The 15,098-nt window shown below is 48.2% G+C and overlaps 1 protein-coding gene across 1 annotated transcript in view; it reads right to left on the reverse strand.

Moving 5' to 3' along the window:
* Positions 1–518: 518 nt before the first annotated feature.
* LOC140363035 (protein kinase C zeta type-like) overlaps positions 519–15,098 on the reverse strand; it is a 111,789-nt gene continuing 97,209 nt past the window's right edge. Inside the window, exons 12-13 of the mRNA XM_072449349.1 lie at positions 6,149–6,264; positions 519–705 (exon numbers count right to left, since the gene is read on the reverse strand). Coding sequence (XP_072305450.1) covers positions 618–705; positions 6,149–6,264 — 204 coding nt within the window. The 3' untranslated portion in view covers positions 519–617. The remainder of the gene's footprint in view (positions 706–6,148; positions 6,265–15,098) is intronic.

Raw genomic sequence — 15,098 nt, forward strand, 5'->3', positions numbered from 1 at the left:
AGCATAGCCTCTAAGCTAGTGTGGGTACATTCTGCTGAGATAGGTGGATGACATTTGTCCTTTTCCCTGGACATGGGGCCGGAGCAGTGCTGATGGGTGGAGGGTGGTGGAGGTTGGTGGAGGCTGGCTCTCCTCTGGATCTCTGCTCCTCAAACCTCCGTAGATATCCTACTAACAAATACACTTGAACCTCTTAAATTAAAAAATACACAGAAATTTGAAAATCGGTCTCAAAATATATAACTAAACAAAAATCTAAAAAATAGACAGAAAACAGAAGGTGTGAGCATTGATGAAAAAGCATTATTCAGTTCACTCGTAATTTATAATCATTTAAATTACACATTATAAATATTTGTATAGTACATTCTTGTTGTCTGTACCAAGACAACATTTAAAAAGGAATTAACTCAAAAAAGTGCAGAAGATGTTCAGGACGTGGGTGTGAGTCCAACTCTGTCCTTCAAAGTCTGGGAGATTCTGATGTGTTGAGCCCCAGGATCCAAGGCTCGCTCTGGGGACGGCATCTGCATGGAGTGCTCCAGGTCCAGCAGAGACCAGCAGAGACCAGCAGAGACCAGCAGAGTCTGGTGTGGACATATGTGCACATGGGGTCCTTAGACTGTCTCTTCAGAGGACATCAACAGAGGGTTGATGTAGTCGAAGCCCTCGAACTCAGACTGGTCTATTCTCTTGATGACATCCCTGGAGAAACATGATTTAGAGGTAAATATGTATCATCATTTTACATTTTACAAGTGGCACTTTGTGTAGAAAAAATGGTGTTGATTTCTATAAAGGAATTCCTCTGTCTGTGATGTAACTGCACACGATTCCATCCAAAACGCAGGAACATTTTATGCCAAGGAGACAACAAACTTTGAGCCTCAAGATGTCAGACTGCCATTGTAATCTGACTGCAAAGGCGGGATTTCAGTACAGTGACCCTGCCTGTCCACAGGTCAGTACAGTGACCCTGCCTGTCCACAGGTCAGTAAAGTGACCCTGCCTGTCCACAGGTCAGTACAATGACCCTGCCTGTCCACAGGTCTGTACATTGACCCTTTGTGACTGTCCACAGGTCAGTACAGTGGCCCTGCCTGTCCAAAGGTCAGTACAGTGGCCCTGCCTGTCCACAGGTCAGTAAAGTGACCCTGCCTGTCCACAGGTCAGTACAGTGACCCTTTGTGACTGTCCACAGGTCAGTACAGTGGCCCTGCCTGCCCACAGGTCAGTACAGTGACAGTCAGTACGATGGCCCTGCGTGACTGTCCACAGGTCCGTACGATAATAATAATAATAATAACTTTTATTTATATAGCGCTTTTCAGTGACCCAAAGACGCTGAACATAATAAAAAAGGGGGGGGTATTTACAGACAGGGGGGACAACACGTACAGAACACATTAATATACAGATAAAATGAACAAGACAGAAGAAGTAGAGAGAAAAAGATGGGGATGTAACAGGGGGTAGAAGTGTAGGCAATGGGGTAGAGGAGGCGAGGGGTAGGGGAGGTCATAGGCTTGGGTGAAGAGGTATGTTTTTAGGCGGGATTTGAATGTTGTGAGTGAGGGAGAGTGGCGGACAGGTTGGGGGAGGGAGTTCCAGAGTCGGGGTGCTGTTCGGGAGAATGCTCTGTCGCCAAAAGTTTTGAGTCGGGATGTTGGTGCAGTCAGGGTGAGAGAGGAGGAGGATCGGAGAGCTCGGGTGGGGCGGTGGGGGATGAGGAGGTCAGACAGGTAGGGGGGGGCAAGGTGGTGAAGAGCTTTGAAGGTGAGGAGGAGTATTTTAAAGTTTATGCGCTGCTTGATGGGGAGCCAGTGGAGAGAGCGGAGAACGGGAGTGATGTGATCACGGGACCGGGTGTGGGTGAGGAGGCGGGCAGCGGAGTTTTGGACCATTTGGAGTCTGTGGAGGGAATGGGAGGAGATGCCAGTGAGGAGGGAGTTGCAGTAGTCAAGGCGGGAGGAGATGAAGGCATGGATGAGGGATTCAGCAGCGGGGAGGGTGAGGCAGTGTCGGATTTAGGCGATGCGGCGGAGGTGGAAGTATGAGGTCTTGACAATGTGGCTGACATGGGGAGTGAAGGAGAGGGTGGGGTCCATGATGACACCGAGATTGCGTACCAGGGTAGAGGGGGTGATGGTCGAGGTGTCGATGCTGAGTGAAAAGGGACCAGTTTTATTGAGAGTGGATTTGGTGCCAATGAGGAGGAGCTCTGTTTTGTCACTGTTCAGTTTGAGGAAGTTGAGAGTGAGCCATGATTTTATTGTAGAGATGCAGGTTTCAATGTGGCTGAGGGGAGGGTTTTGGGTGGATTTGGTGGTGAGGTATATCTGGGTGTCGTCAGCGTAGCAGTGAAAGTCCAGGTTGAGTTGGCGGAGGATGTGACCAAGGGGGAAGATGTAGCAGATGAAGAGGAGGGGGCCGAGGACTGAGCCCTGGGGGACCCCTGCGTTACTGGGGAGAGGGTGGATGAGTGACCGGAGAGGGAAATGAACTCTTGCCTGTTGGTGAGGTAGGATGTGAGCCAGTCAAGTGCAGAGCCCTCAACACCCAGTTGGCGCAGCCTTTGTAGGAGGATGGAATGGTTTATAGTGTCAAAGGCTGCGCTGAGGTCTAGTAGTAACAGGATGTTGAGGGCCCCGGAGTCTGCAGAGGTGAGGAGATCGTTGAGTACTTTGACCAGGGCTGTTTCAGTGCTGTGAAGTGGGTGGAAGCCAGATTGGAGGGGTTCATAGAGGTTGTTTGACTGGAGGTGGGTGTGAAGTTGGGCGGCGACGATGCGTTCCAGCGTTTTTGAGAGGAACGGCAGGTTGGAGATGGGGCGGTAGTTGGAGAGGTTGGCGGAGTCTAGGGTGGGTTTTTTGAGGATGGGGGTGATGGAGGCCAGTTTGTAGATGGAAGGAACATGGCCGAGGGATAAAGACTGGTTGAAGAGGGTGGTGAGATGGGGGATGAGAGCAGGGAGGCAGGCCTTGGTTAGATTCATTGGGAGGGGGTCGAGAGAGCAGGTGGTGGTTTTGGAAGCGGTGATGAGGTCTATGATATGAGAGGAGTTAACAGAGGAGAAGGTGGTGAGGGCAGGGAAGGGTGGGTGGTCAGGGAGCGGAGGGGGGGCAGGGGTGGGGGTGGTGATGGAGTTAATGGAGACGGCAGTCATGGAGCTGTTGATTTTGGAAATTTTGTCATTGAAGGCAAGGAGGAAAGAGTTGCAGAGGTCAGGGGAGGAGGGTGGAGTGATGTCCGGTGGCTGGAGCAGCTTGTTGACGGTGGAGAACAGGGTGCGAGGGCTCCGGTGGGAGCTGTTGATGAGGGTGGAGAGGTGGGCAGATTTGGCGGCTTGGAGAGCGTCACGGTAGGAGGAGATGTGTAATTTGAAAGCTTCGGCGTGGACGGTGAGGCGGGTTCTTTTGAGGAGTCGTTCGAGTTGGCGGCCAGTCTGCTTCATGGTGCGGAGTTCAGGGGTGTACCAGGGGGCGGGGTTGATGTATGAGACGGAGGAGGTTTTCCAGGGGGCTAGGGAGTCAAGGGAGTCGGAGAGGGTGGTGTTGAGCATGACAGCATAGTCGTCGGGGGAAGAGGGGGGGGAGTCAGGGGGGAAAGCAGAGGATATGAGCTGGGAGAGCGTGAGGGGGTTGACTGACTTGATATTGCGGTAGGTGATGGTGCGTTTTCTGGGGTTGTGGGGCGAGGGTAGGGGGGCGGAGAAAAGGATGCAGAGATGATCAGAGAGTGGGAAGGGGAGGGGGTGGGGCTTAGATATGGGTAGGAGAGAGGAACAGACTAAGTCCAGAGTGTGGCCTTTGGTATGGGTGGGGAAGTCAATATGTTGGGTGAGATGGAAGCAGTCCAGGAGAGAGAGGAAGTCGGATGTCAGTGGGGCGTTGGGGCAGTCAATGTGGATGTTGAAGTCACCAGTGAGTAGGAGGCGGGCAGAGAGAGAGGATGCGATGGTGAGGAGTTCAGACAATTCAGTGAGGAAAGAGGGGTGGGGCTTTGGGGGACGATAGATCAGGATAGCGGTGATAGAGTTGGGGAGGGAGAAGGCGAGGTATTCAAATGATGAGATGGATGGAAGGTTGAGGTTCAGTTCAGTGATGGATGTAGATTTTTTATGAATAACAGCAAGACCTCCCCCACGCCCGGAGAGGCGGGGTTTGGCAGTGTAAGTGTAGTTGGAGGGAGTGGCTTGGTTGAGAGCATAGAAGTCCAGGGGCTGTTGCCATGTTTCACAGAGGAGAAGCAGATCAATGTTATTGTCCAGTAGCAGTTCAGATATAACAGGTGATTTGTTGGCGAGGGAGCGGCAGTTCAGCAGTGCAAGGGAGATGGATGGGGGCGCGGAGATGGATGGGGGCGCAGGGGTGGGGGGGCGGAGGTTGCTGAGGTTGGCAGTGCGGCAGGTGGGGGTGACAGGGGGGCGAAAACTAGTCCAGAATGAGGGGATAGGTGAGCCGTCGTTGGAGTGTTGGTTATGGGAGAGACCAGAGCCCCTGTGGATGTAGCGGGGCCGGTGAAGGATCCCAGCTGAGCTAGCTGCAGAGGCAGACGGTGGTTATGGTTGAGGAGGTGAAGGTGAGCAGCGGTGTAGGTGAGTAGGCGAGAAGTTGGTGGAGCGGTGGCCTGGAGGCGTGGGAGTGATAGTCCGAGGAGGAGATGGAACGTAGCAGCAGATGAGAGTAATCCAGTTAGAATGTTGGCGGTGGCTAGAGGCTGGTTAACTAGAAGCTGGTGGGCAGAGAGTTGTGAAAAAGCAGCAGTGGACCGGGTGTTGAAGCTGGTGGAGTGAGTGGCGTTGGTTGCCCCAGACCTTGTCTGCACGGCAGGGAGGCCCCGCGATACCATGACGGACCTCCGCAGGTGTTAAGCCAGCTGTTAGCTGGCGGCTAGGGCAGTAGATAGTCCAGGAGTGAGGGAGGAGATGAGCGATGGACGGTGCAGTAATGTCCGATGAAGTTAAGGAACAGGGATGTAGACAGAAGACAACACAGAGACGCGGGAACAAAAGAAAACAATGGAAACGACTAACAAAACAAAACAAAGACGTTGGGACAGAAGCGGCAGTACGATGGCCATAGTACGGTAGAGGCTCACTATGCCCTGCACTCACGAGACATTTATTGCTTGTCAGTACCTCCAGTTCAGAATTATAGAATTATTGGGGGAATCTGTCTTTTTCTATGCTGCTGCCACAGCTTGGAACTCTCCATGGTCTGAATTGAGGTTGCGTGAGCTGATTTCACTCAGGGGTTTTTGCTATTTGAAAAAACAAAGAGAGAATTCCGCAAAAATAGTTTTAATAAAAAATATTTCGGCGTCCATATGGTCAAGCCTCGTATTGTTGTTCCCCGCTCTCACCTCAGCTTGGCTTAGTGGTGGGGTGCGCGTTTTTTGGAGCCGTGCTACTCTTGTTAGCCATGCTAGCTTCGTTACCTAGGCAGTCAGATTTCCACCGAGCCCACGGTTCATCAGCTTTTTTTTAGCTCCCGTTGCGTTACCTGTCCTGCGTTGTTGGTTTTTACTCATCTATTGCTCCTCATTTCTTGGGATTATGTGGGTGAAACAGTGATTTTTAAGGCAAATGTTTGTAGCAGTGAAGCGAATGCGTGTCTCTAGCCCAATGTCATTAGTGGAAGGAAGTGCAGGAAGTCTCCCACTTTTTCCCAAGCCCCCCTTGAAAAAGAGATTTTGCTCTCTTTTTACCTGGCTAAATAAATGTTAATATTTTTTTTTTAATTTCAAAAAAGATTTTACTGCAAGGTTTTTGCCAAAATAATATCACATTGTGAGATAAGCAAATCATCCTTATTAACGACAACATTATTTATTCATATACTTGATTATGATTTTTATGTTATTTTATATACATACTTCCTTATTTCACTATTTCCTATCTTAAATTTGAAAAATGTGTGCCTGGGGCTGGGAATTACAGTCCTTCACCATTGGATACAATACATGTTATGGCTGCCAGTACCAGTGATATTAAAATGTGTTGATACCGCATTAAGAAATACATCTTACGAAATATCACTATTGAAAGACACATACATTTTTACAGTAGTATTTCTTTGTCACATGTCAACTGTATCATAATATGTTCCTGACATATTGTGGCATGATCAGGACAGAGTGAACTCACTGGTCGTCGGGCGTTAGCTGCACAGGCTCATTCGTGAACTGTGTGTCGAAGTTCTCCAGGCCCAGCTCGTCGGAGATCTGAGGCACAAAGGGCGGGGTCATCTGTTTCTTTTCCAGCTACAGCACAAACACACACACAAACATCACGTCAGCTCAGTTTGTACAGCTCAGTGTGTGATCCGTCACTTCACCGTCAACTTTAATTATGTAATATGTCAGAGGAGGGGCAGGACCCACTGCTAAAAGTGCATGTCACTTTTCTGGTGGATGTCACACCACCTGCTGATCTTAATGGAGATGTCATTGCTTTACCTGGAATGTTCCACATGTGGGAAAATAAGACATTTTTAAATGAATTTGAAGACCCCCCTCCACTATATGTGTATTTTATTTTACTTCAATATTATTGAAAAGCACTGTATACTTATGTATTACTTAAGTCTTGAGCTTCTAACTGATTGGGCACAGTAAAAGTACAAATGTACGCTGTAATGTATTGGTGTCACAAGGAGGCTTGGTTTGAGCTGATAATGAGGTCTGAAGTGAAAGAGCAGATCTGTGATGACTCTGAATGTGAACTTGAGCTAAAGACCCCAGTTACTTGTCCACATCTCCGCATAATACAAGTAAAATCACTGAAATCTACAAAGTGAAACACAGATTTTTTTCTTTGCAATTAATCATCTGTAATTGAGCAAGTGCAAGATAGGTACAGTGCATCTGTAATGTATTCACAGAGCTTCACTTTTTCCACATTTTGTTATGTAACCGCCTTATTGCAATTCTCCAAACAATACCCCATAATAACAACTTGAAAGAAGGTCGATAGAATTATTTGCAAATTTATTTTAAGTCATTCTGATTCTGAAAAAAAAAGACAAAAAAAATCATATGTACGTAAGTATGCACATTATTTCCATGACAAAATTGAGCTCAGGTACATCTTTTACCTCTTATCATCCTTGAGATGCTTCTACAAATTGACTTGAGTCCACCTGTGGCAAAATGTAGTTGACTGGACATGATCTGGAAAAGCACCTGTTTATATGGTCCCAAAGCTCAAACCAGGCCATGAAGTCCAAGCAACTGTCTGTAGACCTCAGAGACAGGATTGTATCAAAGCACACATCAGGAAAAGGGTAAGAAAAAAAATCTACAGCATTGAAGGTTCCTAGGAGCACAGTCGCCTTCATCACCTAGAGCTAGAGCTGGCTGCCCGGCCAAACTGAGCAATCAGGGGAGAAGGGCCTTAGTCAGTGAGGTGACCAATAACCCTATGGTCACTCTGACAGATCTTTGGCATGTCTCTGTGGAGAGAGGAGAACTTTCCAGAAGAACAACCATCTCTGCAGTACTTCACCAATCAGGCTTGTGTGGTAAAGTGGCCAGACGAACGCCACTCCTCAGTAAAAAACACATGGCAGCCGCCTGGAGTTTGCAAAAAGGCCTCTGAAAGACACTCAGATCATGAGAAACAAAAATAGAAAAGATTGAACACTTTGGCCTGAATAACAAGTGTCTCATCACCTGGCCAGTACCACCATCCCTACAGTGAAGCATGGTGGTCCACGTTTTTTTTCAGCTGCAGAAACTGGGAGTCAGGATCAATGGAAAGATGCAGCCTGCACCAGAGCACTCTGGACATCAGACTGGGCCAAGGTTCATCTTCCAACAAGATGACCCTAAGCACACAGCTAGCAAAACTAAGGAGTGGCAACAGGACAACTCTGTGAATGTCCTTGAGTGGCCTAGCTAGAGCCCAGACTTGAACCCAATTGAACATCTCTGGATGATTGTGAACTGACACTCTTCCAGTTTGTGGGTCACAGCCCCGAGTGCTTTGATAACCATGGGCACCACTTTTCCTTTCACCTTCCAGGCCCTGTCCAGCTCTTCTTTGAGCCCTTGGTATACCCCCAGTTTCTCCTTTTCCTTTTACCTGCTGTTGCCATAATTTGGTATTGCCACATCAACCACAATGGCGTTTCTCTGCCATGTCTGGTTGGGTTGCCATTACCATTCTGTCAGTCTGTATCTGGAAGTCCCACATTGACCTTGGGATTTCCAGGCTATATTCAGCACAGATGTTCCTGTACACTATGCTAGCCATTTGGTTATGGCGCTCCATGTATGCTTTCTCTGCCAGCATCTTACACCCTTCAGTTATGTTCTGGATTGTCTCTGGGGCCTCTTTCCACACCTTGGGTCTCAAGTGTTACATATCTGGGCCTCTATTGCTCTGGTGCTCAGAGTCTGTTCCTGTGCATCCATGATGAGTACTCTGTGCTATCCGGTGGTACATCCCATGTAGGGATTTGTCTTCCCATGATGGTCCCTCCTCCAGCACCTCATCCACTGTTCCCAATCCAATCGCCTGAGACATTCACTGAGCACATCATCTGTAGGGTCCTTGTCCTTGATGTACTTGTAAATCTTGGATGTTTCATTCTGGATAGTGGCTCTCATTATCATTAGTTCACGGCCTCCCTCCTGACAGCTAGTATTCACTCTCAGGGTGCTGGATTTTGTGGCTTTGTTGCCACTTTATTACTCCTGCAGGATATTGGATCACTGGCAGGGCGTAGCTTTTTATTGCCTGGGACATGACATTGAGCTGGCTTCTTAGGACTTGCCTTACTTGTAGGTATGTGGCTGTTGCTGCTTTCCTTTACCTCTTTGATGTTACCATTTGCCTGTAGTATTCCAATGTACCTTTAACCATCCTCAATGTCTACTATAGTTTCTTCTGTGTGGACTACCTTCCCTCTCTTTGATACTTTCCAGCTACACTTCTTAAGCCCGAAATACATCCTGTAGATCCTGGTCTTGTGGATCAGTACTCGCTCTTAGCATACAGCTTGATGTCATCCATGTGACTGATTATGGCTCCATTCCATAGCCAGCCATGTTGCTTATTTGGCTGAGGGGGTTTGTAACTATGCAGAACAACAGTGGGGACAGAGCATCTCCTTGGTATATACCACATCTGATGGTCACTTGTTGTTTAACATTGGCCTAAAGGAATTGCGAACAGCTTCAATATCTTCTGTGTACCTCTTTAGGCAGATGGCCATTGTTTGGCTTCAGGTATGGGCAACTGGTTGTACCTTTTATTTTTTTCTTTTCTTTGTTGCCCATAGCCTTTATTAGACACCAGAAGACAGAAATTGTTGGAGTCGGGATTCAAACTCACATCACTGTGGCCGGCTGCACTTGGAGCCTGGCATTCGTGTGCTGTGACTTAACCACTCGACCAACGGGCAGCACTCTTCGCCTTTTCATTGCACCTCTCTTGGCCTCAATTGACTCACTTCTCTCCGCGCTTTTTTTAAATTCAAGCCAAGTATGTCTACGATCATCTTATCTCTCAGGTCAGTCGCTGCCTTTTTCAGACAGTTATTGAGTTTGTACCCAATCTCTGTTAGGGGAGTTGCTGTTATTATTGTGTTATTATTTTTCGCCGATTAGAAAACCCAAGCGGAAGTGCGCATGCGCACTCACCCTGTGCAGAAGCACACAAAATCCTCATTGCGACACATGCGTTTGTTTATTAGCGTGACGGATCGCATCATCTCTCGTCTCCGTAGATTTCCGTCTCTTCTGAGCTCGAACTGTCTTTCTCCGTCTTAATTTTGTCCTGTCACTGAAGGAACTATATTATAATAGATCCATGCGCTTAGACACTTACCGGCACATCAACCACGCATGCGCAGCCAGGGAAACATGCTGTTCTCCTGGGGACGAGGCTGCAGGTGTGCAGTAGGTGCATCCTATGATTGACATGTGAATGAACTACTCGGCTGTCCACGCCACGAGGAAATGAGACAAAAATCCTCCATTATTCCTTTAAGGCTTATACATCATAACTTTTCTAGCAAATAATATCTAAATTAGTCTAAACCAGTTTGTTCCCTCCCGGACGGTGCGGTGTTTTCCAAACAACAAGCCGTGGATTAACCGTGAGCTGAAGGCTCTGCTGAAGGAGAAGAAGAGAGCCTTCAGGTCAGGGAACAAGGAGGAGCTGAGGACTGTGCAGAAAGAGCTGAGGAGGAAGATCAGGCAGGCTGAAGCCGGCTACAAGAGGAGGATGGAGGAGCGGCTGCATCAGAAGAACATTCAGGGAGTGTGGAGAAGCCTGAAAACCATCTCAGGCTTCAAAATCCCTCTTCCACAGCTGGACAATGCCCTGCATCCGTTCCTCTTCATTTCTCCGCCCCGGACCATCAGCTCCCCACTTCGCCTGGACTCACCCATCCCCCCAGCACACAGTCCCCCTGCCAACCACTGACTGTCACAGCAGCACAGGTGAGGAGTGAGCTGAAGAGGATTAAAGTGAGGAAGGCAGCAGGACCTGACGGCATCAGCCCCAGGCTCCTTAAGTCCTGCGCAGATGAACTGTGTGGAGTTATGGAGCATGTCTTCAACATGAGCCTGAAGCTGAGGGTGGTACCACAGGTCTTCCAGACCTGTGGTACCTGTGTCTGGTACCTGTGCCCAAGACACCGCGCGCCAAAGACCTCAACAGCTTCAGGCCGGTGGCTCTCACGTCCCACCTGATGAAGACACTGGAGCAGCTGGTCCTGGACCACCTCCGCTCCACTGTGAGCTCAGCCATGGACCCGCTGCAGTTCGCATACCAGCCTGGCATCGGAGTGGAGGACGCCGTCATCTCCCTGCTGCACTGCTTTCGCTCTCACCTGGAAAAGCCTGGCAGCTCTGTGAGGATTGTTCTTTGATCTTTCCAGCGCCTTCAACACCATCCAGCCGCTGCTCCTGAGGGACAAGCTGGAGACGGCTGGTGTGGAGTATGACCTGGCAGAGTGGATCCTGGACTACCTCACAGACCGACCCCAGTTTGTGAGAGCACGGGACAGTGTGTCTGACACTCGGACCTGTAGTGTGGGGGCGCCCCAGGGCACTGTCCTCGCGGCCTTTCTCTTCACCCTTTACACTGCAGACTTCAGACATGACACGGACAGCTGTGTCCTGCAGAAGTTCTCTGACGACTCTGCCATTATCGGACTCATCACGGACGACGATGATGCGGAGTACAGGGGACTGGCGCAGGACTTTGTGGACTGGTGTCAGCGGAATCACCTCCTCATAAACGCGGGGAAGACCAAGGAGATGGTGGTGGATTTCCGCAGACGCCACCCCACTGCCCCCTCACCAGTGAACATCGAGGGAAGGGACATTGAGAGAGTGGACTCATACAAGTACCTGGGTGTTCATCTGAACCACAAACTGGACTGGACTCATAACACAGATGCACTGTACAGGAAGAGCCAGAGTCGGCTCTACCTCCTGAGGAGACTCAGGTCTTTTGGAGTGACAGGGCCACTCCTGAAGACCTTCTACGACTCTGTGGTAGCATCAGCCCTCCTGTACGGTGTGGCCTGCTGGAGCAGCAGCATCATAGAGAGGGAGAGGAGGAGGCTGGACAAAGTCATCAAGAATCCAGCTCCGTCCTGGGCTGCGCTCTGGACTCGGTGCAGGAGGTGGGGGACAGAAGGGTCCTGGCTAGATTCACATCTATGCTGGACCATGAGTGTCACCTCCAGCAGGACACTCTGTCCGAAGAGAGAGCGGAGAGCGGCTTCAGAGACTGATCCACCCTCGCTGTGTGAAGGAAAGGTTTCGCAGGTCTTTCCTTCCTGCTGCTGTCAGACTTTATAACAAATACTGTTAGTCCTGAACACTCGCAATACTGACCTAACCATGTGCAATTCTGTCATATGTGCAATTACTGTCGTGATTCATGTGCAATTACTGTGAAATTCATGTGCCATCCATTTGCCGTTGTGACACATATTCATGTGCAATTACTGTCGATCACACGCAATGGTATTTATGTATTTATGTATTTATTCATTTTTATCTTTATTATTTTCCCCCTCCATCCCTTGTTGGGTAATGGGAAGTTTTGTCTATGGGAGTTTTTGTTCATAGGAGATCTTCTACTGAGAGTGTTTTTCAAACTTCCTATAAATCTGTTCTTTTCTTCTGTATCTACCTCTGTATCTACCGGCGTTGCCTCAATGAAATTTCCCCATGTGGGACAATAAAGGAATATCTTATCTTATCTTATATATATATATTTATTTATTTTTCTCCGATCACTACGGGTTTGAACTGACATGTTAACTATGTGAGTGAGTGGTGCTAACAAACTGTTCAGCACAGACTTTAGAAATCTGGAGGGTCACACATGGAGGCAGCATGTAAATGAACACAGACTGGTGATAATCTCATGGACAGTTTTGTCAGTTACAGGTGCAAAGTGAGTCAGCTCTAAGTGTCTAGGTGGTTTTAGGGTCATTTTTTGCATTGTGGGATTTATAGCATTTTTAATGCCCTGAACTTTGTCATTAAAGAATAATGCAAACTCATTACACTTTCCAGGATCCTGTTTGCAGTGACGTGCGGTGAAATTCAGGGATAGTGAGGCACCGACTCTTTCAGAGTCAGATTTACAAACGTGAATGAACCCAAAAGAGCTCCTTAAACATGTCGTTCTGGACTAGAAAGAGAAGAAGCTGCAGGAGACTTCATTCATTGCTATACAGTCCCACTAGCTCCGCCCAAAGTAAAAAAACCTTGCATATTTTGACAGGCTCTGCAGTTTTGTGTCATCAAAATGTTGAGACATTTCACAAAATATTGTGCAATCCACTAAAGTTTAAACCAATGAAAGCTCGCTCAGCAAAACGACCAAACCTGACTTTAATCTGACACTGATGTTATAAAATAATTTAAGAACCATTGCCTCCGTTCATCTCTGACACAATTCATCCCAAAACAATTAGACTGAGCAATCTATAAGTTTAAAAAGTTTGAACATAAAAAAAAAAAAAAATTGGGCAAGTGGGAATCAATCCATCTATCGCTTAATCTCCAGGCCGTGTCTCTAACCACTAGGCTAAATGTAGTGTAAATGCATCTTGCGTTTTTAGAGATATCACTCCGTCTGAAGCGACTTGTTCAGCTCCGGTGTAGGTCTCCTTTAGTTATAACCTCTTGCTTTGATGGAAAATCCAGATTTGTGAAACGTTTTAACTTGGAAATGTAATCGTCCAGATTGTCCGGATTCTACATACAAAATAATAACAAAGTAGATAGAGCACCTGTCCACACACGAGCACCTGTCAGCATCTGTCCACACACGGGCGGGCTCAGGAGCGCCCTCTTCCATGAGGCACATGTACTGTTGCCTCGCTGAGTGAACGTTTACTGCGGTTTTATAATTAATACGCGAGTCTAAAACATTATCGAGAATACAGTGTGTGTGTGCTCCCAGAGGCAGAGCAGGTGCTGCCTCGTCCTTGTATCTGAATGGCAAACATCTGAACATTTTGACATTCTTATTTGACAAAATATTGTTCGATATTGGGTTCAAACAGAAAGGGGGTTTGTAATACATACCAGATGATTTTATTAGTATTATTTTTTTCAAGATTGACAGGTGAGGCACTGCCTCCCCTGAATGCACGTCCCTGCCTGTTTGTGGACTTCAGCTCTGCATTCAACACCATCCTCCTGCTCTGCTCCAGGACAAGCTCTCCCAGCTCAACGTGCCTCACTTCCTCAGCACTCACTTCCTGATGGATCGGAGGCAGTACGTGCGGCTGGGGAAGAATGTCTCAGACACTTGGACTATCAGCACAGGAGCTCCACAGGGCTGTCTACTTTCTCCTCTGCTCTTCTCCCTGTACACAAACTGCTGCACCTCCAGCGACGACTCCGTAAAACTAATCAAGTTTGTGGACGACACCACCCTCATCAGGCTCATCTGGGTCGGGCATGAGTCTGTCTACAGGAGGTGCAGCTGCTGTTGTCCTGGTACAGCAGTAACAACCTGTAGTTCAACGCCCAGAAGACAGTGGAGATGATCGTGGACTTTAGGAAAGTCCCAGCCCCCTAGCCCCCCCCTCACTATCACAGACCCCCCCATCTCCACTGTGGACTCCCTCCACCTCCTCTGCACCACCATCACCAGGAGCTCTAGTGGGAGCCCAACATCAGCTCCTCATCAAGAAGGCCCAGCAGAGGATGTACTTCCTGCAGCAGCTGAGGAAAGTAAAGCTGACAGCGGAGATGATGGTGCAGTTCTACACGGCCATCATTGAGTCCATCATCACCTCCTCCATCACCTCCTCCATCACTGTGTGGTACGCTGGAGCCACAGCCAGGGACAAACAGAGACTACAGCGCCCTCTGCTGAGAAGGTAATCGGCTGCAGACTTCCATCTCTGCAGGACCTGTACATCTCCAGGGCTCTCGGACGAGCAGGTCTGATCACAGCCGACCCTTCTCACCCTGGACACAGGGCCACTCCCCTCAGGCAGGAGGCCACTCCTCTCAGGCAGGAGGCCACTCCCCTCAAGCAGGAGGCCACTCCCCTCAGGGAGGAGGCCACTCCCCTCAAGCAGGAGGCCACTCCCCTCAGGCAGGAGGTCACTCCCCTCAGGCAGGAAGCTACGGTCCATCCGGACCAGTACCTCCCGTCACAAGAACAGTTTCTTTCCCTCTGCTGTTGGACTCATGAACACTTTCTAAGCACTTTGTACTCACTGCACTGTCACTTCTTATTGCACTACATATTTTGTTCATGTACATATCATGCCTATTTTTAACCTCATCTTAACTTTACTTACTTACTTTTTATATATCTGGTAACTATTCAGTGTTCAATGTTTTGTCATTTGAGTTGCATTGATCACCAGGACAAGTTCCTGTGTTTGTGAATTTTGTTCATTGACAATGGAAATAAAACTTATTCTGATTCTGATTTGTTCCATTATTTTGGACATAATTGAGGTGTATAAACCATAGTCCACATTCAGAATAGAAATAGGTCTATATGAGGCACAGTCCAATCAGTCATTCCCTTCTTTTGGTATCAAGGATATGATAGCCTCCAACTGGGAGTTTTCTTAAGTGCCTAGTTAAAA

Source organism: Eucyclogobius newberryi, unplaced genomic scaffold (genome assembly GCF_026437365.1).
Source record: "Eucyclogobius newberryi isolate DKJ021-1_F unplaced genomic scaffold, fEucNew1.0.hap1 SCAF_17, whole genome shotgun sequence".
NCBI classification, from domain to species: domain Eukaryota; kingdom Metazoa; phylum Chordata; class Actinopteri; order Gobiiformes; family Gobiidae; genus Eucyclogobius; species Eucyclogobius newberryi.